Source organism: Rhinatrema bivittatum, chromosome 8 (genome assembly GCF_901001135.1).
Source record: "Rhinatrema bivittatum chromosome 8, aRhiBiv1.1, whole genome shotgun sequence".
In the NCBI taxonomy this organism is placed as follows: Eukaryota; Metazoa; Chordata; class Amphibia; order Gymnophiona; family Rhinatrematidae; genus Rhinatrema; species Rhinatrema bivittatum.
In genome coordinates this window covers 171,305,454-171,330,634 of record NC_042622.1, presented here as the reverse complement: position 1 = coordinate 171,330,634, position 25,181 = coordinate 171,305,454, and the positions used below count along the sequence as shown (strand labels likewise).

Sequence of the window (25,181 nt, the reverse complement as noted above, 5' to 3'; positions counted from 1 at the left end):
AGCCAGAAGGACTGGAGGCCCTTTCTGACTGCTTCAATAAATCTGCCTGCTTACTTCAACAATGTAATGCAGTCAAAGCAAGCACAACTGATGACTTCCTAATTACTAGCTTAATGGCAGTAAATTAGTTTCAAAGTATTTCATTTTCAGTGTATTGAAACTGCCAGAAGCTGAATGCATTCACTAAAAGGCTGAAGTAAGAAGCTCTTAGAGCATGTCTGTGCAGTTGGGGAGGCGGCTGGCTCAGACTCTCTCCTCTGCAGATGGAGGCATTATGTTCTATTAAATGGAGTCATACGATGCATTTAACACACTGGAAACTGAAGGCCTGCATTTCTCTACAGAACAGGCAGTGCCAGTGCAAGTGTCCTCCTATATAATACTGCTAATGCTTCAGAGGAAACACTCCTACGTAGTGGGTGATGTTAGTTCAGGATAGGAAAATTGGTTCTTACCTGCTAATTTTCGTTCCTGAAATACCACGGATCAGTCCAGACCAGTGGGTTATTCATCCCTTTCAGCAGATGGAGTCAGAAAACAAAACTTTGAGGCACTGCTTCTTAACAGAGTGCCACCTGCAGGACCTCAGTATTGACCTGTACCCAAGCCAAGATCCTTTAGAAACCCCTTCACACAGACATAGGGAACTAAAGGGTGGATACACCTGAACTATAAACCTTGCTCATCAAGAACCAAACAAGACAAGGAAGTGAATCCCGTAACTACCCTCTAAGAGAAAAATTCTTTATTAAACAGAAAATTCTGTACTAAGCAGCAAAACTTGGCAGAAAAATCAGTCTTTCGGCATCAAACGGGAGGGCCTCTGGACTGATCTGTGGTATTACAGGAACGAAAATTTGCAGGTAAGATCCAGTTTTCCCTTCCTGAACATACCCAGATCAGTCCAGACCAGTGGGATGTACCCAAGCACCCCTAAACCAGGTGGGTCCCAGAAAGACCCGCATGCAGGGCACTCTCCGAAGGACAGCTCATTGTGCGCCCTGACATCCAGACAATAATGCCTGGTAAAGGTATGAAGTGAGGACCACACTGCTGTCCTACAAATCTCCTGTGGCGACAGAAGTTGACATTCAGCCCAGGAAGCAGCCTGTATCCTAGTGGAATGTGCCCGCAAACCAACAGGGATTTGTCATCTCTTACAGATGTAAGCTGAACAAATGGCTTCCTAAGCCAACGAGATGGTAGCCATAGAGGCTTTGTCCCCTTTTCTTCAGTCCACTGAAGAGGACAAACAGATGATCTGAGCAACGAAAAACATTAGTAACCTACAAATATCAAAGTAGCATCTGACGCACATCCAGAAGATGTAATTCTCTATCCTGAGGAGAATCTTTCGACTACTCGGGAAAATTCGGAAGATCAACCGTATGATTAACATGAAAGGCAGACACCACCTTAGGAACAAAGGAAGGCACTGTTCTCAGTGAGATTCCATTCCCGAAAATCTGCAAAAACAGATCCCTACATGACAGAGCCTGAAGTTCCAAAAATCCTTCGAGCTGAACAAATAGATAGCAAAAAGCCCACTTTCAGAGTCAAATCCTTCAGGGTAACCCTTCTCAAGGGTTCAAAGGGGGGGGGGGGGGTTTGCAAAGGACACGAAATACTAGGTTGAGACTTCAATCCGGGCAGATCTTTCACACCGGCGCACGTAACAGCTTAGCCCCTTTGAGAAACCTTACTACAACCAGATGAACAGGCAGAGTTTTACCCTGAAACCTGCCTCTAAGCATACCAAGGCAGCCACCTGCACATGAAGCAAGTTGTAAGCCAAACCCTTGGACAACCCCTGCTGCAGGAAATCCAGCACATGCAACACCTCCACAGCCAGAGGATCTAGATAACGCTGAAGACACCAAACTTCAAACAGTTTCCAGACCCTAATATATGCCATAGAAGTTGCCAGTCTTCTGAATTGAAGAAGAGTGGAGATGACCTGTTCGGAGCAACCCTTCAATCGAAGTCTCTGACTCTCAAAAGCCAAGCTGCGAGACAATGGCGATCCTCCCGATCCGAAATTATGAGAGCCTGACGCAACAGATCTGGAAGATGAATTAGACTGAGAGGATCTTCCACTGCAAGTTGCCCCAGATCTGCGAACCACAGTCTCCACGGTCACTAGAACCATGGTTCCGGGATGTGATTCTATGCGCCTGAGGACCCGACCTATGAGGGGCCAAGGAGGAAAGATGTACAGAAGAATTCCCGTTGGCCAAGGGCACACCAGAGCATCAAGGCCCACCGAACAGAGTTCCTTTCAGCAACTGAAGAATCTCTCTGTCTTGGAGTTGAGCCGCATTGCTATAAAATCGAATTGGGGAGTGCCCCACCTCGCAGAGATGTGGTTCCATGCCTCCAGGGACAACTCCCACTCCCCAGGATCCACTTACTGCCTGCTGAGGAAGTCCACCTGCATGTTGTCTACACCCACTACGTGCGATGTGACTAGGCTTTCGAGATGATGCTCCGTCCAGGCAAATAATCTCTGGGCCTCCACCGCAACTGCATGACATCTTTGAGCCATCCTGCCGATTGGGACCGCCCTCATCTCGAGGCGATTGATGGACCAGAACTTTTCCGGTCGCCACAGACCTTGCGCTGACCAGTCCAAGCACATTGCTCCCCAGCTGGAGAGGCTTGCGTCTGGCAGACCACCACCCAGTCCGGAGGCTCCAGATCCATCCCCTTCTCTAAACTGGGACGAGACAGCTACCACGAGAGTCTGGACCTGGACTCCCAAAGCAGAGGCAAGGGAAGATGAAACTCCTCTGAGCAGGAACTCCACCTGGACAACAGCGCATGTTGCAGTGGTCTCATGTGCGCGAACGCCCATGGGACCAAGTCCAACATGGATGCCATGGACCCCAGGACCTGTAAATAATCCCACATTTTGGGCACATCCAGACAAAGAAGACGCTTGACCTGAGACTGCAACTTCAACACCCGGTCCACTGCTGAAAAGTCCTGCCTCGTTGAGTGTCGAAGTAGGCCCCTAAGTAAACCAGCAACTGAGTCAGCTCCAACTAACTCTTGTGCACATTGATAACTCAACCGAGAGACCTTAAGGTGGACATCACTCTTCGGATGGACTTCTCGCATTCCTCCTTGGACTTCGCTCGAACCAACCAATCGTCCAGATACGGATGGACCAAAATTCCCTCCCAGCGAAGAGCCGCAGCCACCTCCACCTCCTTGGTGAGTGTGCTGGGGCGCCGTCGCCAAGAAGAATGGGAGGGCTTTGAACTGAAAATGTTGACAACACTTAGAAGTGAAGAAACTTCTGATGTTCCTGTCAAATGGGGATGTGCAAGTATGCTTCCATCAGGTCTAAGGAGGCGAGAAATTCTCCTTTGCGGACCTCTGCCATCACGGTAAGCAGCATCTCCATGCGAAAGCACGGAACCCGAAAGAACCAATTCACCTTCTGCAAATCAAGAATGGGCCAAAAGGAGCCCTCCTTTTTCGGCACCACAAAGTAAACGGAATGACTTCCCTTACCCTACTCCTCCAGAAGGACAGGAACAATGGCTTTTAGGGCGAGCAGCCTTTGCAGCGTCCCCACACTGCCTCCCACCTGTCGCAAGAGACTATATGGAACTCCACAAAAGTCTCCTGAGGCGGGCACAAAAAATGTAGAGCGTAGCCCTCTCGAATCACCGCCAGCACCCATAGGTCCAAGGTATTCTTTTTCCACGTGTCATAGAAGCTGGATATAGTCTGCCTCCTACAGCTTCTATGGAGAAGAAGGGACCACTGGCTTCATTGGGCTGATTTTCCGCTCCCAGTGCCCTGCCTGACACTGGCTCTGCCCGACCTGCATACTCCACGAAAGGACTGTTAGCACCCATCGCCTTATTTCAAGACAGAAACAGACTAGGACTTGCCGGAATAAAACCGATGGGAGTCCCGAAAACGAGCCTGAGAAGGAAACACCTTCTTACTGGGCTTCCTGTCCTCCGGCAATCTATTCCCCTTGGACTCCCCCAGGACGTTCATCAACTGATCCAGGTCCTCTCCAAATAACAGCTTCCCCTTAAAGGGAAAATTACAGAGCTGGACCTTGGACGATAAATCAGCCAACCAGTTATGTATCCACAGTTATGTATCCACAGCCGCTACCAAGGAGACCATGCAGCGGGCAGACATACTCACCAAATCATATAAAGCATCTGCCATGTAAGCTATGCCTGCCTCCAGACGCGCGGCCTGCAATGCGCCGCAGTCCGCCGTGGACGTTGGCGTCAGGCCCTTCTGAACCCAACAGACAGCTGCCCAAATACTCAATGCTGAGACCTCAAACATCCGTTTGAGTTCCACCTCCAGCTTATAATCCTGGACATCCTTCAGGGCTGCTGCCCCGGCGACCAGGATTGTCATCTTCATGGTTACTGCCGAGACAGCCACGTCCACCTTCGGGATCTTCAGCAATTCCAGGGAGTCCTCCATTAAGGGATAAAGCTTGGCCATCGCTCTGCCCACATTCAGGCCAGGGTCCGGGGAGTCCCACTCCCGATTCAACAGCTTTTGGATCTTCTTGGGCAATGGAAAAGCGATAGTGGGTACCCTCAGCCCATTCAGGACTGGGTTAACACCCTCATTATCTGACTCTTCCTGAGTGACCTTCACTCCTATTTCCTCCAGCACCGTGAGATGAGGGGGCGCAGTTCATCCCTTTTAAGCAGACACACTATCCGCGGATCATCTCCCTCTGGGACCGGGAACTCATCGGGATCAGGGTCATCTTTTGCCCCATCTGCGTCAGGGGTCGGCGGCACATCCGGGTCAGCTCCATCGAAGGGGTCCAATTGGGACTGATCCCCCGGGATCAGCCTCTGCTGTCGCACGGCACAAACCCAGGCACTGAAGAATATCGCCAGTCCCCTGAGAAGCCACATTAGACTTTTTAGCCATGGTGGCCTACGGGCAATCCCCTGCCCGCTTTCTTCGTCCACTTCTCCTAGCCAGGTAGGCCTTATGGAGAAGGAGAATAAAATCCAGGGAAAAATCCCCCGATTCATCTTCCCCCGATCCTGGGGGACTATCAGCCGCCTCACCCTCCCCTTCTGAGGCATCCTGCCTGATTGGGGAAAAAGCAGGGGGAGAATCGCCTGACCGCCCTGCGGTCTCCTGCCCTGTTGCCGCTGGGGAGGCAGTAACAGACCCTTCTCACCTCCTGCCACGATTTCCTGCATGGCTCAAGGGGCCTTCCTGCCCCGAAACGCACGCCAGGCAGAGGGAACACAAGTACGGACCCACTGCCACCACACCACACACATGGCAGGGGGCCATTTTAGTTTTTGGCACCATGTCTCCCAATCACACCCTGTGGCACTCCCCTACGAGGCCTCCCGCGTGGCGACGTGCACCGGACTCAAGCCCACTGAGCCAACGGCAAGAACGGATGCAACCCCTGATGGAGAGTTCCCAGGAACACTGACAGAGTCCAGTCAGCCCCACCAGAGCACAGGACTACACAAGGAATGAGGCACTGCGTTTCCCTCCCGGCACGAGTGTCACAATCGACCATGAACCCCCGGAGCCCCGGGTTAACAGCCAGTCGACTGCCACCTCAGTCCTGCACTTCCCGGCCCTGGCCAACAGCTCCCGCTGACTAGGCCCTCCCCACTGATGTTCCTGCTAAGCTCTGCTCTTCTGCTTCTTGTATGCTACTGTTTTTTGGGGTTTTTTTTAAACAAGAAACTTTATTAAGTGGGTACTTGCCTTTCAGAGGAAGAAGGCCGAGAGGGTGCCTCGGAGTGTCGAGGGAGCCAGGACCCCTGGCTATCGGACCGTCCGGTATGCTGCGGGCGAACTCAGTCAGGGGTATCCAACCCCCCTCCCCCCCACCCCCCCAGTGGCCTGGCTCCACCTGAGGGATGGCCCACGAAGATGCCTAGAACCTCAGGGAATGTCCGTGATCTGGAATCTAAAATGACTGTAAAACAAAAATTATTTTTCCGTTTTTTTTCTTGTTTTAACTAAAAGCCTGCAGGTGCATCTCTACCATCTGCTGGAATCAGAGAAATACTGAGGTCCTGCAGGTGGCACTCAGTTAAGAAGCAGTGCCTCAAAGTTTTGTTCTCTATATGCTGGAAGGAATGAATAATCCACTGGTCTGGACTGATCTGGGTATGTTCAGGAATCTGTACAGATACACACTTTGGACACCACAGAAGCTCTCAAGCAGGAAAAAGTGCCATACATAGTTATGTGGACCCTGTTTACTAGGAATTGACCTAAGACCTTCAACGCCATGACTGAATACCTGTCAGAAGATGGTGAATATTGGCCAAGAACCAGATGGGAAGGTCTTTATCCCTGCATCTTATGTTCTTATCCATCCCCTGAGCCCTCCAGTCCTAGAGGTGAAAAGCTCTATATCCCTACACTCTCCCCTGAACTCCCCCAGTCCATAAAACATGCCATACTGAGTCCATCAAGCCCAGCATCCCATCTCCAACAGTGGCCAATCCAGGCCACAAGAACCTGGCAAGTACCCAAAAACCAAGTCTATCCCTTGTCACTGTTGCTAGTAATAGCACTGGCTATTTTCTAAGTCAACTTAATTAATAGCACGTAATGGACTTCTCCTCTAAGAACTTATCCAATCCTTTTTTAAATCCAGCTACACTAACTGCACATCCCCTGGCAAAAATTCCAGATTTTAATTGTGCGTTGAGTGAAAAAGAAGTTTCTCCATTAGTTTTAAATGTGTCACATGCTAACTTCAATGGAGTGCCCCTTAGTCTATTATCCGAAAGAGTAAATAACCGATTCACATTTACCCGTTCTAGACCTCTCATGATTTTAAACACCTCTATCACCTCAGCTGTCTCTTCTCCAAGCTGAACAGTCCTAACCTCTTTAGTCTTTCCTCATAGGGGAGCTGTTCCATTCCCTTTTTCATTTTGGTCACCCTTCTCTGTACCTTCTCCATCGCAACTACATCTTTTTGAGATGCGGCGACCAGAATTGTACACAGTGTTCAAGGTGTGATTACATCTTGGAGCGATACAGAGGCATTATGACATTTTCCGTTTTATTCACCATTCTCTTTCTAATAATTTCCAACATTCTGTTTGCTTTTTTGACTGCCGCAGCACACTGAACCGACAATTTCAATGTGTTATCCACTATGACACAATTAAACTCTGGAATTTGTTGCCAGAGAATGTGGTTCGTGCAGTTAGTATAGCTGTGTTTAAAAAAGGATTGGATAAGTTCTTGGAGGAGAAGTCCATTACCTGCTATTAAGTTCACTTAGAGAATAGCCACTGCCATTAGCAATGGTTACATGGAATAGACTTAGTTTTTGGGTACTTGCCAGGTTCTTATGGCCTGGATTGGCCACTGTTGGAAACAGGATGCTGGGCTTGATGGACCCTTGGTCTGACCCAGTATGGCATTTTCTTATGTTCTTATGTTCTTAGATCTGTTTCTTGGGTGGTAGCTCCTAATATGGAATCTAACATTGTGTAACTATAGCATGGGTTATTGTTCCCTATATGCATCACCTTGCACTTATCCACATTAAATTTCATCTGCCATTTGGATGCCCAATTTTCCAGTCTCACAAAGTCTTCCTGCAATTTATCACAATCTGCTTGTGATTTAACTACTCTGAATAATTTTGCATCATCTGCAAATTTGATTACCTCACTCATCGTATTCCTTTCCAGATCATTTATAAATATATTCAAAAGCGCGGGTCCCAATACAGATCCCGAGGCACTCCACTGCCCACTCCCCTCCACTGAGAAAATTGTCCATTAAATCCTACTCTGTTTCCTGTCTTTTAGCCAGTTTGTAATCCACGAAAGGACATCGCCACCTATCCCATGACTTTTTACTTTTCCTAGAAGCCTTTCATGAGGAACTTTATCAAATGCCTTCTGAAAATCCAAATTCACCACATCTACCAGTTCACCTTTATCTACGTTTATTAACTCCTTCAAAAAAGTGAAGCAGATTTGTGAGGCAAGACTTGCCTTGGGTAAAGCCATGCTGACTTTGTTCCATTAAACCTTGCCTTTCTATATGTTCTGTGATTTTAATATTTAGAACACTTTCCACTATTTTTCCTGGCACTGAAGTCAGGCTAACTGGTCTTTAGTTTCCCAGAACGCCCTGGAGCCCTTTTTAAATATTGGGGTTACATTAGCCACCCTCCAGTCTTCAGGTACAATGGATGATTTTAATGATAGGTTACAAATTTTTACTAATAGATCTGAAATTTCATTTTTTAGTTCCTTCAGAACCCTGGGTTATATACCATCTGGTCCAGGTGATTTACTACTCTTCAGTTTGTCAATCAGGCCTACCACATATTCTAGATTCACCATGATTTGGTTCAGTCCATCTGAATCATTATCCATGAAAACCTTCCCCGGAACAGGTATCTCCCCAACATCTTCTCCAGTAAACACTGAAGCAAAGAAATCGTTTAATCTTTCCGAGATGGCCTTATCTTGTCTAAGTGCCCCTTTAACCTCTCGATCATCTAACGGTCCAACTGACTCCCTTACAGGCTTTCTGATTCAGATATATTTTTTAAAGTTTTTACTGTTAGGTTTTGCCTCTACGGCCAACTTCTTTTCAAATTCTCTCTTAGCCTGTCTTATCAATGTCCAAGAGATGACAAGCTCTGTATCCCTGCATCCCTCCCCTAAGCCCCCCCAGTCCTAGAGGTGAGAGGCTCTCTATCCCTGCACCCTCCTCCCCTGAGCCCTCCAGTGCTAGACGTGACAGGAGAATAGATGGGCCTTATGGTCTTTATGTACCCTCATAACCTGTTTCTGTGTTTTAAGTCCCATAAGGCACAGTATCAGTCCTTACCTATAAAAAGTAATGTTTTAAGTTTTTTACAATATGCTTTTCAATGCTTTCTACCCTACTACTATCCATGAATCAGAGGAATTACAAAAGCAGTCACCATCAATGCTATCTCATGGTGATTTTTGTATTTTTTATTTTTTTTATGCCTAATTAAAGTGCTTGATTTTAGTACTTGAATTGTGAATGATTTTCTCCAGAGTAATATGGAATTTCAAATCATTCTTGAAAAGGAAAAATTGATTTTCCAATGTGTACTGACCACCTCAAAGCCATCAGTTCAAAGTACAAAGGAGCTGGAGGATAGTATGGATGAAGATATGGGGATGGAGAGTACCCACCTTTGGATTTTCTTATATCCGGCTCGGGTTCAGACTCACGGATAAACTGCCCCAGGTCGCTGACCTTCCCAAAAGTCATCTTCCTATAGCAAAAGACAGAGAGCAGACTATCATAGTTGGCTTTCTAGGCCCAGAATAGTTAGCTTATACATAAATAAAATGTTCGTCGAGATGACGCAGAATGAGATTTATCACTTCTGCTTCATATGGGGGAGAACTGAGCTACAATTCTTGAAGGGTCTAGCAATATTTAATTTACAGCAGGGCTTCCCAGACTGTGGGTTGTTATCTAAATGGAGTCAAAAAACTTTCAGCTGGGGTCTCAATTTCCCCAAATAGCAGTGCTCTTCAGATTCCAGAAGCAGCAGCAGCATTAGTGTAAGGCGGTGTAGGGCCTGTGAGCCAGTACACACTCACAGGTCCTGCCCTTGCATGAGTTTCTATGTTAACGGAAGACCTGCATGAGGAGGGAGTGTGGCTGCTGCTAGGCCTGTGAACATGCACTGGCTCGCAAGTCGTATGCTGACTTTCATTACTAATGCTGCTGCTGCTTGCAGATCATGGTCAGGCTTAGGACCAGCCGTGAGAGGAGGGGAGGGAAGGGCTCAGTATGCATGAGCCGGTGAATATTGCCACACTTCCTTTCTCCTCATCCACCACTGAAACTTCACAAGAGAAAAATGTTGCCCCTGTCGTCAACCTGCCCTCTCTTCTCACCAGTTGCTACTCAAACATTGCTAGTGGCCCTGGCCCAGGGCAATGTTTAAAGAAGGAGCTGTTTAAAGGGAGGGATCAGATGCAGGAGGGGGGATTGGCTGGGGAGAGTGAGAGAGGAGGAATGAAATAAAATTACTGGGGGGATGTGAGAAAAGGCTTGGACAGGAGGAGGTGAGGCTGGGAGGTGACAGAGGGGGAATGGAGGATATGGTAAGAGGGAGGGGATGACAAAGGATCACTTGAATGGGGGTGAGAGGATCAGCTGGGGGCATGTAAAAAGGGTGGAAGGGGTGATCAGTTGGCGGGCAGAGGTTGAGAAAGGGGATCCTGCTTCACTGGAAGCTAGTCCCAAGAAATAGCCTGAAAGGAAAAGGTCAAAGTTCGAGCGTATGAAGTTTGTTGTTCTGTTTTTATAATAAGCAGCCACAGAACATTTTGCCTTTGTTCCCATATGTTCATATGGATTTTTGCTTTATATGATCAGTACTGGAGAACTGAATTATTTCTATCTTGTGATGTATTTGGTTCACACCTGCAACAAAATAAAAAGTTAAAAAATAAGAGAAGGTGGGGTCCTCTGGAGGGGGTGGGAATGGGAAGAGAGGATCAGCTGGAGTGCAATGAGGGTGAGAGTGGAGGGGAACGGCACCTCTGCTAATTTCTTTTTGGTTGTTCTCTGGGGTCATGTGAATTTTCAATAGTAAAATGGGGTCAGGTTGGCTAAAAGTTTGGGAAGCCCTGATTTATAGGAAGATGAGAACAAAAGAAATCATGGACTCAAGGCATAGATCTGTTCCATCATCATTAATACTGCAATAGAAAAGAGTGTGGGGAGCAAACCTTTTCTATCTATTTCAGAGATCAGTCATGCACAGTCTCCATGGTTTTCCAGGTTTCTCCCCACTCTCAGCCCCGCTGGGGCTCAGCCTTTCCGGGCCTTTATTGTGCTAGCAGGGGAATGCATTTCATGATACTGGGCTTCCCCCCTCCTACTTTTTCCTGCACCAGCGAAGGCAGCAGTTTAGGACTAGGGACAAGGGGTGAAGAGATATAGTGACTTCCTGCAGCTGCCTTTATGGTGACCCCATGGTGCTGTCAGAACAGCACAGGGTGAATTCATCTGCAAGGCCCGAGAGTCCTGGCTAGTCCAAGGAGCAGACCAGCAAGCCAGGAATCAGTTTCCACCCCTCTGTTAGACAAAGCAGGGTATGGGTTGGATTTCTCAGTCACTTCCTATTCCATTATGTAATTATAGCAGTTAAGAGCGGAGAAGGGACCGGGTAACTCAGGCGCTCTACACAGCTCTGGTTCCAGGACATGCACTGCTACCATTTCATGCATATTCATTTTGAATACCCTGAAAATTGGACCGATCTGTGGCACTCAGGGACCGCTTACCCCTAAACTGGAGAACAAAATGGATGAGATTTTTGAGGGATGTAAACCATAAAGAATACGTAATCATTCCCACACACATCCTCCCCAAAGTCAAAAGGTATTTATAGTTTGGTTTTAGAATTGAATACCATGATGCGTTAGATACTTCAGAAATTCATACGCTGAGGGACAGTAAGGGAGACATCGTACGAAGTAAGAAAGAGCACTGACAAGTTTAGGGGAGAGACTGAAGAGGGGGGGTGTGATTAGGAAGCAGTTCAGCAGGGAGGTTGCTGTTTGGCAGAAGAGGGGGTTAAACAGACTGATAACTTCCACTTTACAGACCTGTCGTACTGCTGCCCAGATCTGATTTTTTTTTTTTTTTTTTATTAGACATTATTGTATTGAAATTTTTGTAAGGGCCCAACGGCTGGCAACCAAAAAGACGGCCGAGAAAGTCATGAGTGGAAAGAAAGACTGTCAGAGTGAACGGACCTTACCCTGCATATGTTCTCTGATACAAAGTTTCTGGATCCAGACTTGCGGCATCTACAATTATTGCTTCATCAAAATTTTTCAGGATTTTAACGTTAGCCTTTTTGACACTGGACTACAACAAAGATTTTAACATTAGTGCAGCAAAAAAGTGTTGCCACTTGGCATAAGTGTTAACTTTCAGCTTTTATTATTTGAACAGTACCTTTTATATTTAGACAAATCTTTGTCTGCCCAAGAGGATTTTCTTTTTTAATTGGAAATCTTGCCATAAATTTCAAACAATACCACAGTTATGTGAACAAAATACAAGGCAGCAACACAGACAAATGTAATGTTATATACATTTCACACACACACACACCAAAAGGTTATAAACAGAAGGGCATGCCACTGGCCAGCAAGATTTCTTTCTATTCTCTTTCTATTCTTGGGCCTTAATAGCCCATAAAACTAATTTTCCTGTATGCATGCTTCTTCCTGTTCATAGCCCCTGCTTCCAGCTCTAGGGATGCACCATGCAAAGAGAAAAGTCATGCCATAGATAGGAGGCTCTTCTGTGATTGACAGGTCATGGCTATTCAGTTTGTGGGGTGGAGGGGAATCTTCAAAGCTGTTGACGCTCAAACTCAGGATTTATGTGCATAAATGGCTGTACTAAAATAGCCCAAGGCTCTGTTACGGGCTTACTTTTAAAGAGGAGGCATTCTGGATGGGGAGGTGGAAGTCTTAGGACGTACTGATTTTTTAAAAGGGTGCCCGTAAGTTCTGTCCTCCGAAGAAGTGATAAAACCTTACGCGAGGCAATTCGTGCTTAGACTCAGCCAATTACCCAAGGAGTTTCCAAGGAAAAACACATAGGCAAGTAAGATTGCTTGCCATATCCTCAGTAAACTCTAGAGGTACACTGTACTTGCAAACTTTTATCACTATGCTGGCTGGATGAAAAATACCCTCCCTATGGCTAAAATTAATTTGATCCTACCTATAGCAAATTTTTATACTATAGCGCTGAAGCTATTATAACTGACTTTTTTTTTTTTTTTTAAGACCTTACAACTGTGTGACAACAGTTGTCTAGTATATATCACACAGTTTAATCATGGGACAGTCCATAATGTTTTGAATAGGTTCACTATGTTTTCTTTTTTGAAACTGCACTCAAAGCTTTTAACGTGAGAAATTGTTTCAATTCAAAAATATACCAAAGTCCAATAAATGCTTAAAGACGCTCACTTGAGAACGCGTTCTCTTTGAAAAAGTAAACATTTTTACTTTTCTTTATATAAGCATTGCCAACTCAAATTCCCAAAACTGACACGTTGGTGCTAACATAACATCTTTACTGAAGACCATAGGGAGGCTTCCATTAGACCAACATAACATTTTTACTGAAGTCCGTGGTAAAACCATAACAGCAAAATCACCCGAGGCAGATGTGTCTAAAACATCGAAACACTGGCCTGTGTCAGGTTTGGGAATTCGAGCTGGCAATGTTTACATAAAGATAAGTTAACTTTTTTTTTTTAACTTTTTATTTAGTTTCAACCAGGTACAATATACAAGCTTGTGTGTGTGAATGCCGGCAAACACACCTCCCCCCCTATCATAAATAGCTCAGTCCGAGGAAGTTAGATACCTCCTCTCCATTTCCAGTAAGGTGACCATAATATATCATATCTATCCTTTTGCTGTTGATGGGCATGCATCATTCTTTCCAGCTTAGCAATTATCACCACTTTCTTTTCCAGGCATGAGACTGATGGGTGATTCCACATGCAAGCAATTGTCCCTGCTTATACCCCAGATCAATCCAGACAAGTGGGTTTTGCATCCTTACCAGCAGGAGGAGGCAGAGAATAAAAACTTTTCAGGCACTGCTACTTAACTGAGAGTGCCACCTGCAGTCCCCTCAGTATTTCTCTGTCTCCAGCAGATGGCAGAGATGCAAACCTGCAGTCTGAACTTAAACATAAATGAACAAACAAACTTAAAATAGAATTAGGAGAGGACAGAAGAAATGAAGACAGTGCTCCCAGAGGTATTAGATTCCTTTGTGGGCCTTCCCTCTGGTTGAGCAGGACGAGCAGGGAAATGGAAATCCCCAGCCAGGTTCGACCCTTGATTTTCAGGGGGAGGGAAAGCCTGGGGTCCTGGTTCCCTCGCTTCCTCTGACAGCCTTCTCAACCAGTCTAGCTGTCTGCATCAGCCAGGACCACCCAAAAGCAGGAAAGTATAACTTACCTTTGTTTCTCTGGGTTGCTTGGAGGCAGCTACGGTCAGTGGTCGGCTCTGTACCCAGGGCTTTGACAGCGTCGGCAGCAGCAACCAAGCTGCTTTTCTCCCACTCAAAGTTATTTTTAGCCACGGGCCACATCGCTCTTCATACCACCTCCCGCTGAGTGCGGGAGTCTGTTGGGGGAGGCGATCGCGCCTCAATGCAGCCATACACTGCACTAGCTGTGCCTCTAGAGGTGAAAGTGCCTTGGCCGAGGGCTCAGTAGGCAGACGCCGCACCCATTCTGCAGGTCCACCCAGGAGGCCCCAGGGAGCTTGAAGGAGACGGCAGCCATTTTGTCTCCACGTGGCAGGCCTGCCATAGACAGGGAGTGCAGGGACTCCCTTCCCCTGCCTTCTCCAGTACAGCAGGAGTCTGGAGAAGGTAGACAGGTGGCAGCGGAACCAGGGGAGGGGGAAGCACGATGGATTTTCTGCAGATTTTGTATTGTTGCTGCATGAAACCTACCCTCGCCAAGAGGAAGGGGCAGGTAAGTGGTCGGCCACCAGAAGTCCCAGAGCACAGCTAAGAAGCTTCGAGTTGTAGCGCCTTCCAGGTCTGGGGGCATTCTTTACCTGCTGGGCCTGGGATGATCGGGAGTGGAGAGCTCCTCTGACGAATCTGAAGGATATGATCCTCAGGAGGATCCACATGTTGACCAGGGTGCTAGTCAGGGCGTGGATCCTGCAACTGGCCCAGTGGTTAGTGTCCCGGATGTGGATGACATTCCTCTCGCGGAAGGGGATGACCCTAGGGTGGTGAAATTGTTCTGTAAGGAGGAGTTGCGGCCTCTCATCCCCCAAGTTCTGAAAGAACTGGGGATCAAGGTTGTGCAGGAGGATTCAGAAACGAGGGGGTAAACCCAGTGCTGGACAGACTGCGTGGACCGCCTAAGGCTTTGCCTTTGCCGAAGAAGCTGATTAACCAGAAATGGGATTTCCCAGAGGAAGGACTGAAAGTAGCCAGGGCTATGGCCAGGTTGTATCCCTTGCTGGAGGACACTTCAGAGCTTTGGAAGCTTCCAAAGGTGGATGCGGCAGTGTCGAAGATGACCATCAATGTGGCAGGGTCAGTGGCATTGAAAGATATCCAGGACCGGAAGCTAGAGAAATAATCCACTTGTAATGGCTGGACTGGTGTAGCAGGTAAGAAAATTTCTCCATATCACACATTAGTTTAATCATGGGTCAGTCCATAATGTGTTAAAGAGGCTGTTTGAGGTCTCAGCTCTGAGCCTTAGAGCTGCTGTCTGTGCTAGCCTAATGCAGAGAGCTTGTTTGTGCTGGGTGCAGAAGACACAGAAGAAGATATCAGGGACCTCTGCTGATTCTGGCCAGGAAGCTCGGTTGGAAGCAGGAGTGGCCTATGTGGCAGATGTCCTTTATGATATGGTTCGGACTTTGGCCAGGAATATGGTGTCTGTGGTAGCCGCTCGAAGACTCCTGTGGTTGCGTAATTTGTCGGCAGATGTGTGGTCAAAAGCGCAGCTTTGTAATCTCCCCTTCAAAGGAAAGTTGTTGTTTGGGGAGGATCTGGAGAAGCATTTGGTGGATTCTACAGGAAATAGATTGCTTGAAGATAAGAAAGGGAGTAAGAAGACCTTTCTGCTACGCGCTTGCTTTCATGAGATGAGCGATTTTGCTCCAACAGAAGTTCTTCTGGATCCACACAGAAGCAGGGTTCAAGAGGGAAGCAGTCCTTTCGGGGGACCCATAGGTCAAACCAGAGATAGTTCTGGACAGGGTTCCGGAGGTGCGAAATCTGTCCAATGAAGGCAGACTGGTCCACTCCTCCCTGGAAGCTGTTAAAGGAAGATGGTCCAGTTTTTATGAGGTGTGGACTAGAGTCACTTCCGATCAGTGGGTTCCGGAAATAATAAGGGACGGCTACGCCTTAGAATTTTCACACCCCGTCAAAGAGGCCTTTATGGTGTCCCATTGCGCTTCGCCAGTCAAGCAGGCAGCAGTGCAGGACACCCTTCTACAGCTGCAGCGATTGGAAGTCATCATCCCGGTGCTGCAGGAGGAGCAGGGTCAAGGAAGATATTCTGTGTACTTTGTGGTCCCCAAGAAAGGCTCTTTTCTGCCCATTCTAGACCTGCAAAAGGTCAATGCAGTCTTATGGATGCCATGTTTTTGGATGGAGACAGTGATTGCAGCGGGGCACAAGGGAGAGTTTCTCACCTCCTTGGATCTAACAGAGGCATATCTTCATATTCCCATCTGAGCAGACCACCAAAAGTTTCTATGCTTCACGGAGCTAGGAGAGCATTTTCAGTTTCGAGCTCTTCCCTTTGGGCTGGCTACCGCACCAAGAACATTCACAAAGGTGATGGTGGTGGTAGCGGCAGACCTCAGAAGGGAAGGAATATTAGTGCATTTGTACCTGGACGATTGGCTCATCTGGGGAAAGTCGGAGGTGGAGTGTCACTGTTCCATTCGACAGGTGACGGAGCGTCCAAGTTCCCTGGGTATACTTTTGAATTGAAATAATTTCTCATGTTAAAAGTTTTTTTATGTGCAATTAAAAAAAAAAAGTGAACCTATTAAACACATTACGGACTGACCCATGATTAAACTAATGTGTGATATGGAGAAATTTTCTTACCTGCTACACCAGTCCAGCCATTACAAGTGGATTATTTCCCCCTACTAATATATGGAGGCAGACAACACCATTTTCTTCTGTGACATTACAGCCACTACTTAGGAGATAATATTATTAGGGGCGTAGCATCCATATTGCACAGGCACCACCAACATTAAAAAAACCGTTTGCCATGCACCACTGACTTTCCATGCTGTCACTAGCCAGATGGAGCGATAAAATGTCTGGAAATTGTCCAGATTTTAACCCTTCAGTCCAGCGCAGCAACTACTCGCATCTCGTAACTAGTCTGAAGAAGCTGTGGTTTCTCTCCACAGCCTATGATGGCCCTACACAACCACTGAGAAATTGCCTGCGTGCCCTACCTTACCCTGTCGCACAGCCCAAGTGCAAGGGAAGAGGAGAGGAGGGGGAAGGTGGAAGAGTGGATACTGAGGTGACGGCAGAATTTGAATTTTTTTTATGGTAAATTAGTGAGGGCCTGGATCTTGGAGAGCATATCCTTTTTGAGTAACTTAGTGGTGGGAGAGGGTCATCTCATCCCTGATCTCAGACAGCAGATTGCCTTGAGCTGGCCCTCACTGCCAATACCAGTTATTGATAAAGTAAAGCTCTGCTACCGCTACAGGCTGCCAAAAAGCTGAACTGCCTTCCCCACCGTAACATCATCATCAATGACTGGCTCAATGTAATTTGAATTAGTGTGTCAAAAGGGACATTTTGGGCCCGGCCTTTGTTGATAATGTCAAGCTGGGGAGGCAGCTCAGAGGGTAGATAACATGGCAGCAGTAAATTTTGTGGTGCACCACCAACTTCAGCAGTCTACTAGATAGAAAACACTAAAGATACTTCCACTATTAGTATTAAATGACAACTCCAAAATCACGCCTTCCGACAAGGTACGTGATCTTGGAATAATAATTGAACCTGAATTAAGTTTCAAAAATCATCTCTCAAAGAAAGTTAAAGAAGGGTATTTGAAATTAATGACATTAAGGTGGTTAAAACCACTTTTAAAACAAAATAATTTCAGAACAATATTGCAGTCAATCTTTGCAAGCACTGGATTACTGCAACGCCCTGTTTTTGGGCCTACCCGCATCAACAACCAGGCCATTACAACTTTTACAAAATGCTGACGCGAGAATACTAATGGGGAAAAAGAAAAACGAGTATATAACACCAAGCTTAATGGCCCTACATTGGCTTCCAATTGACTCAAGCATTCTTTTTAAAACATTATGTATCTTACTAAAGTAATTTTTGGTGATCAAAATGACTGGATGAAAGCTTCAATACGATTACACACTCCTCAAAGAAACCTCAGATCAGCAAATAAAGGCCTTCTGACGGTACCTTCTATTGCCACGGCTAGATTAACTTTAGTTTGAGAGAGAGCAATCTCATTAGCAGGCCCAAAGCATTGGAATGAGCTGCCACCTGAATTAAGAATGCAATCGGATTTTAAAGTCTTCAAATGAAATTTGAAAACCTGGTTATTTAAGAGAGCTTATAGCACTGCTGACTGAGGCATTTTACCAATCTTATTCTCTTATACTGTTCTTATCTATATTTTATTATGATTTCAACTTTTATTGTAAAACTTGTTTATTTTTTCTTTATGTATTTATTAAATGTATTTTTATTCTCAAAGATGTATTTATATTCTTAATTATGTAAACCATTGTGAAAGTTTTTACTAAACGACGGTCTAGAAAACCTGGCAAATAAAATAAATAAATAAATACACCCCTGGGGGCAGGAATCCAGTATCCCTCTCACAAAACCTCAGGTCAGATCCCCTGTTCATAACAAGCATTAAAATTTCAATAGCAAATTCCAACTAGAACAAAGTTTCCTTACCCCTGCAGAAAGAAAGGTAAAAAACAAAAAAGAGACACCCAAACTTGATTTTTAACAGAAACAAACTGATAACATCCTGAAAACTTATGCAGCTAAGCTTCCCGGATGGGTCCTGGACTGGTGTAGCTGGACTAATGGAAAGGAAAATGTATTTATTTACATAGAAATGACAGCAGAAGACCAAACGGCCCATCCAGTCTGCCCAAAAATGTTAAAATAATTTTTTATCCCACTATGGGTCATTCATCATTTTGCTATAATAGCTTAACGCATGCGTTAGGGCCCTAACGCACATGTTAATTACCACAACACGCGTCTATATGCAAATTATGCATTAATTATTCATGTGGGAGGAGTTAGGGTGGAGTTTATGGTAATATTCAGCAGTTAACGCACACAATAACATTATCGCATGCAAAAATGTGTTTTATCACTGGAAATAACTATACCCTTTTTTGGCTGCGTTGTCCCGCGATAGGACCAAAAATGCTTTTACCGCATTTTGCAAAGGGGGGGGGGGGGGGAGAAGAGAGAGAGATCTACTTTTCTTTCAACTCGCAGCACTCTGAATGGCACCCAATTTTCACAGCTGTTCGTACACGTGATGGGGTGTCTTAAGCTGCCCCCCAAGCCTTCCCCACCCAAAACCTTACCCCAAATTTAAAGGCTCCCCCATAACAGTGATATAAATAGGAAACTGACCCATTTGCCTAATACTGAGTCTCTCTCTCCCTGCCCTTTTTCTGCAAAATTCATAGCAAAATGATGAATCTAGAGGCAAGTAAGCTAAGCGAGTTACAATTCAATAAAAAAAAAAAAATAGTCTCATTAAAACCATATACATCTCGAACAAATGACTAAAACCTGAACCATGTTTACAATGTAATGCTTGTAACACAGGCAATTTACTAGTACATCTTAAACTGAATAAGTTGAAGGGAAGGCAACCAAAGTAACTCACATAACATCGGCATATGATCTCAAAGGGTCTTAGTAGGTAAGAAAATTTCTCTTTCCATCTCCTCCTGCTACACATAAACCCCCCACCCCAAAAGCGGATTCTTCCCGCGCAAGCAAATCCAACCGATAATGCTTCAAAAAGGAATTCAGGGACAACAATGTAGCCGCCCTGGAAATATCAGCAGGCGCTTGAGCATGCAGCTCCAGCCAGGCCACAAACTGCACCCTAGTGGAGTGTGCACACACCAAGTCAAGAGGCTTTTTGCACTTGAGCAAATAAGCTGAATCAATAGTGTCTTTTATCCAGCGAGCCAAGGTAGCCTTAGAGGCCACCTGCCCTTTCGGTGGACAACCAAACAGGACAATGTGTCCAACTTGCAGAAGGCAATAGTAACCTCCAAATAATGCAGGACTATCCTTCGCACATCCAACCACTGAAGAAACCGGTATTCTGGCCCACACTCCTCCATGACCACTTGCCTCTGAACCAGGAGACCCCTTTGACAGGTGCAAAGGCCGGTCCACTTGTAATGCATGAGATCTGCATACCATGGCCAGCGAAGCCAATCTGGCACCACCAGAACCACCCGGTTGCTTTCCATCTCCAATTTTCATAGCAGCTTGCCTATGAATGCCCACTGAGGAAAGGCGAACAGGAGCAACCCATCCGGTAAGGACTGAACTAGAGCGTCAATGCCCAACAACCCGTTTCTGGCACCGGCTGAAGAAATGGTCCATCTTCGCATTTTCTTGGGTCACCATCAGGTCCACTTGTGGACAACCCCACCTGTGACAGATCCAGTGAAAGACATCCTGGCTTAACTCCCATTCTCCAGGGTCCAGCCTGTTGCGACTGAGAAAGTTAGCTTAGACACTCTCCTGACTGGCGTTATGTACTGCTAAGAGTACCTGTAGGTTTCTCTTCACCCACAGAACAGGAGTGACGTCTCAAATAAGACATCCCGACTGAGTTCCCCTCTGCTGATTCACATATGCCACTACTGTGGCATTGTCCGAGAGGACCAGAATGACCCTCTCCTGAATCAGTGGGAGAAAGGAAAGAAGAGCCAGGCCCTGGTCTCCAGCCAACTGATGGACCAGGAAGTCTTCACTGGGGACCAACTCCCCTGAGCTACCTGTTCCCAATGAGCTCTCCATCTAGAGAAACTTGCATCCACTGAAACCAGGATCCTCGATGGGGTAATCAGACTTGCTCCCTTTAGCAGGTGTGAAGAGTCCATCCACCAAGACCAGCGACTCTCTCACCTGCAGAATCAGAGGAAGCTGCACTCCATAATCCTTGGACACTGGGAACTACCTTTACAAGGTGACACTTGGAGCGGATGCATATGCGCCCTGCTCCAAGAGACCAAGTCCAGAGTTGCTGCCATCAGGCCGAACATCTGCTGATAGTCCCAGGCCGAAGGAACTGGTAACCCCAGGAAACTCTGAACCTGCTGGAGTATCTTGCGGACCCGTTTGTCCGTCAGAAATACTCATCCCAGCCGAGTATCAAACTGAGCCCCCCAAGTACTCCAGAGACTGCGTGGGCTGACAGGAAGTCTTAGCGAAATTGATCATGCAACCCAAGCCTTCTAAGAACTGTACCACTCGACCAGTCACTCGCACTGCCTCCTCGAGCAATGATGTGCAAATTAACCAGTTGTCGAGATATGAGCGTACCATACTTCCCTCATATCGCAGAGCCACCGCTACTATGACCATCACTCTTGGTGAATACGCATGACAGTCATGAGACCAAAAGGTAGCGCTCGAAACTGAAAATGCTGCTGCAAATCAAAAGCTCAGGTCCTGGATTGGGATATGAAGGTAGGCCTTTGTTAGGTCCAGTGAGCACAGGAACTCCCCTTTGCGAACTGTGGCAAGGACAGACTGCAGCGTTTCCATACAGAAACTTGGGTCCCAGAAACAGTGGTTCACACCCTTGAGATCTAGGAGGGGATGAAAGGACCCATCCTTCTTGTGAGCCACGAAATAGCAGCCCTGCCCCTACTCTGCATGGGGGGGGGGGGGGTGTTACCAGAACCACCACCCACAATATTTACAGCTTTAATAAAGTTTCACGGATGATCTGCTGTTTGACCAGAGCAGAACAGGACGAAACCAGGAATACATCCCAGATGGGATAATAAAGATCCTATGCATATCCTGACCAGACAACATCCAACACTCACCAATCGGTTGTAATCTGGATCCACTTTCTGTACAACTCTTGCAGATGTCCTCCTACCAGCACCAGTAGAGAGTGGACCCGCGGGCCCTCAGGAGGGGGGTCTACTGAACCCTGTAGCGGTACTCTTCTCAGGCCTCTGCCCTTTTGGCCCTACAAAAGGACTGCCCCGGCCCCTCTGTGGAGGGTGCCCCAAAATACTGTCTCCCCAGGCGGTACAGTCTGGAGGCTCAAAAATGCCCCTGACCTCTACCTCCTCTATAAAAGAAGCAACCTCTCTCCTCCCGAAAGTGCCGAGGTTCTTCACCAACTGGTCAAGATTCTCTCAGATTAGTAGCTTGCTCTTGAAAGGCAACTTCCCCAGACGGGTCTTAGACCAGGAGACAGCTGCCCAGTTATGAAGCCACAGCAGGCACACTGCTACCAAGAAGGCCACTGACCGGAAAGAGCTACACAACAAATCGAAGATAGTATTCCCCAAAAAAGCAGCAGTGAACTCCATTCTGGCCACCTCCTTGCTCTCTGGCAACTGTTGAATCCAGCGAAAGACAGCCCAGACCACATTGGCCAAACAAATTGAAAACTGAACTGCCGTTGCCGATGAAATAAACATTCTGCAATGGAGGCTCCATAAGAACATAAGAAAATGCCATACTGGGTCAGACCAAGGGTCCATCAAGCCCAGCATCCTGTTTCCAACAGTGGCCAATCCAGGCCATAAGAACCTGGCAAGTACCCAAAAAAAGTCTATTCCATGTTACCATTGCTAATGGCAGTGGCAGGTAATGGACTTCTCCTCCAAGAACTTATCCAATCCTTTTTTAAACACAGATATACTAACTGCACTAACCACATCCTCTGGCAACAAATTCCAGAGTTTAATTGTGCGTTGAGTAAAAAAGAACTTTCTCTGATTAGTTTTAAATGTGCCCCATGCTAACTTCATGGAGTGCCCCCTAGACCTTCTATTATCCGAAAGAGTAAATAACCGATTCACATCTACCCGGTCTAGACCTCTCATGATTTTAAACACCTCTATCATATCCCCCCTCAGTCATCTCTTCCATTTTCCTATCCTGCAGATCCTTTAGTGATACGCCCTCTTCTACCGGAATAGTGGTACACTGAGTTACAGCCGTCACCAGGGCATCCACCACTGGGATCTGAAAAAACTTCTCTACCGTGGCCGGTGGAAGTGGATATAACCACTGTAGGAGGTTAACACCCCGAAGACTGGACTCCGGGGACTCCAATTCCACCAGCATCATCTCTTCTACCTCCAGGTGAAGCAGAAATGCGGTAGTGGTCTTGCGTTTCCCCTTGATATTGGAATCCCCACACCAGTCTCTTGAGGCTTTGTCTCCTCCAGGCGAAGACACAATCACTTGATCAAGCAAATAAATGATCTCGTCGCAGTGAAATAGACTGATCACAGACTCCATCTCCTCCAAGAGCACTAGGCTGTCATTACCTCCAGAGTCATCAAAGTCCACTGCGTCCTCCCAAGAGGGCCCCAGGGCCTGCAAGGCTCGCCGCACTCTCTTGACAGGGACCGTAGTAGAGGGAACCAGCGAGCACTTGCCAGAAGCCTTAGCAGCAGTCCTGCCTGGCACTGCTCCCGGTTTGGAAAACACACAAAAGGCCCGCCTTAAAAAAATGAAAGAACTCCAGAGAAAATTCTTCCCCAGGACCTGGAGTCACAGCAGGGAGCCGCCTCCTGGTGAGCATCCTGCATTGGTACAGCTGGCAACAACACTGGTGAGGAATCATGCCCTCTAGTCAACCTGGTCTCTCCCATGGACATGTCAGGGCCTTCCAGAGCAGTCACATCAAAGAAACTATTCGGCAGCAGAGAGGGGGGGCTAGGCCCTCCGAGCATGCCCCGGGTTCTTCCACAGTCCAACGACATGCCAGACAAACGAGTCCCTTCTCAGTGGCTGCCTGAAGAATTCTATATGCTTCGCAACATTGCATTGAGCCAGCCACGCAGCATAATGTTGCTTCAGAGCAAACCACCCTAATGCAGAGAGGGAGAGCTGACACGCCACACCAGTCTGCTCCCTATGCAGTCACAGCCTAGCTGACAACAAACCCGTCTGGAGGTCTTTCCCCAGCATCAAACGCTACCTGCTGGCCAAGCACTCTCTTTTTCTCTTTTTAACTTTACTGAATGAACAGCCCCAAGAGAAACATAAGGAGGGGGAACATATAGGGGAGATGACAAGTGACCCCACCGGCACGGGAGCAGGGAACCCTCCAAGCAGGAGCCCAACCTCCCTATTCTCCTCTTAAGTTCCCTGTTGGTTTTCTTTTTGGTTTTTGGTTTAATAATAATGCTCCCTGGCCGAGCTCAACCAAAGACCCCTTCAGGGTTTGGGAGGGGGCCAGGGCTCACACTTCTGGCCGTAGCCAGTGGCCTAGCCCAGTCTCTGATCTCAAATCCACTAACAAGCTACTGCACCAATTCAGTCCTACCATCTGCTGAAGGCAGAAAATACTGGATACCTGCTGCTAGCACCACCTCCTAAGTAGTAGCTGTGATACCATAGAGGAAAGCAGTGTTGCCTGCCTCCATCTGGTGGTAAGGGGAAATAGCCCATTTTAATGGCTGGACTGGTGTAGCAGAACGAGACGGAAATACTGAACAAATGTCACACAGTTATAAGAGCTTCAGCACTACAGTACAATTTTGCTTATAGGTAGGCTCTTGTGGTTACGGTTGTGAACTAAACATTTACCTATAATTTATTTTGAATTTTTTTGAATATTGCTTAAAATTCGTTTGACATTCTGCCAGTGAATGCCTAAAGAATTAAAGAGAATCTTTCTGGAATTTACATTAAGAGAGCGTGGGGTCAGTGCCTGTGGTTTAAATTCAAGTGAAATTACTCTTTTCCATATGGGACCACTTTAAAAATGTTATTTGTCGTACACAGAAATAAAAAAACACTTTCAAAGATTTTGTGTAATAAGGGAGGAGTCCAGAAGCAGCAGCAACCAGATAGTGACTGGGTGGGTATTTGTCTTGAATTTAAATGGACACTAGCAGAATTGATAAGAAGGCATTTGAAAAGCAAACAGATGAATCCACTCACCACAGTGTTTGTTTGCCTCCTATTGGCCATTTCTTTTGGTTCTCTGGCCATTTCTGTTAATGTATTTTTTAAAATGAAAATGCGACTGTTTCAGGGCCACCATATGCCACACTACAATATCTGACTTTTGTTCATGGCAATGCTGCAGCATCAAAAAGATACAGAGCACAGCAGTGGATCAGAAAAATGAACTTTAATTTGCTTGTCTTTGATGCTGCAGCACCACTGTAAAGAAATGTCAATTTCCAAATCCCCACTGATCAGTTCTGACTGTGTCTCTTGAACTATGCCACATAATCCTTAATAGACTGGCCAGAGATCTTACTGCTTTACTACTATAGCAGAAATCAGAGCTGAGGGAGCTCTGCTATCGTTTCGAAGTAATCACCAAAGCACTAGAGCAG

The 25,181-nt window shown here is 46.6% G+C and overlaps 1 protein-coding gene across 3 annotated transcripts in view; it reads right to left on the bottom strand.

The window, feature by feature from the left end:
- The window catches only part of AKAP10 (A-kinase anchoring protein 10), an 88,362-nt gene that overhangs the window by 2,726 nt on the left and 60,455 nt on the right, over window positions 1-25,181 (bottom strand). For all 3 annotated transcript variants that reach the window (XM_029612319.1, XM_029612320.1, XM_029612318.1), the window contains 2 exons: window positions 11,789-11,898; window positions 9,195-9,277 (listed from right to left, as the gene is read on the bottom strand). In XM_029612319.1, coding sequence (XP_029468179.1) covers window positions 9,195-9,277; window positions 11,789-11,898 — 193 coding nt within the window. The remainder of the gene's footprint in view (window positions 1-9,194; window positions 9,278-11,788; window positions 11,899-25,181) is intronic.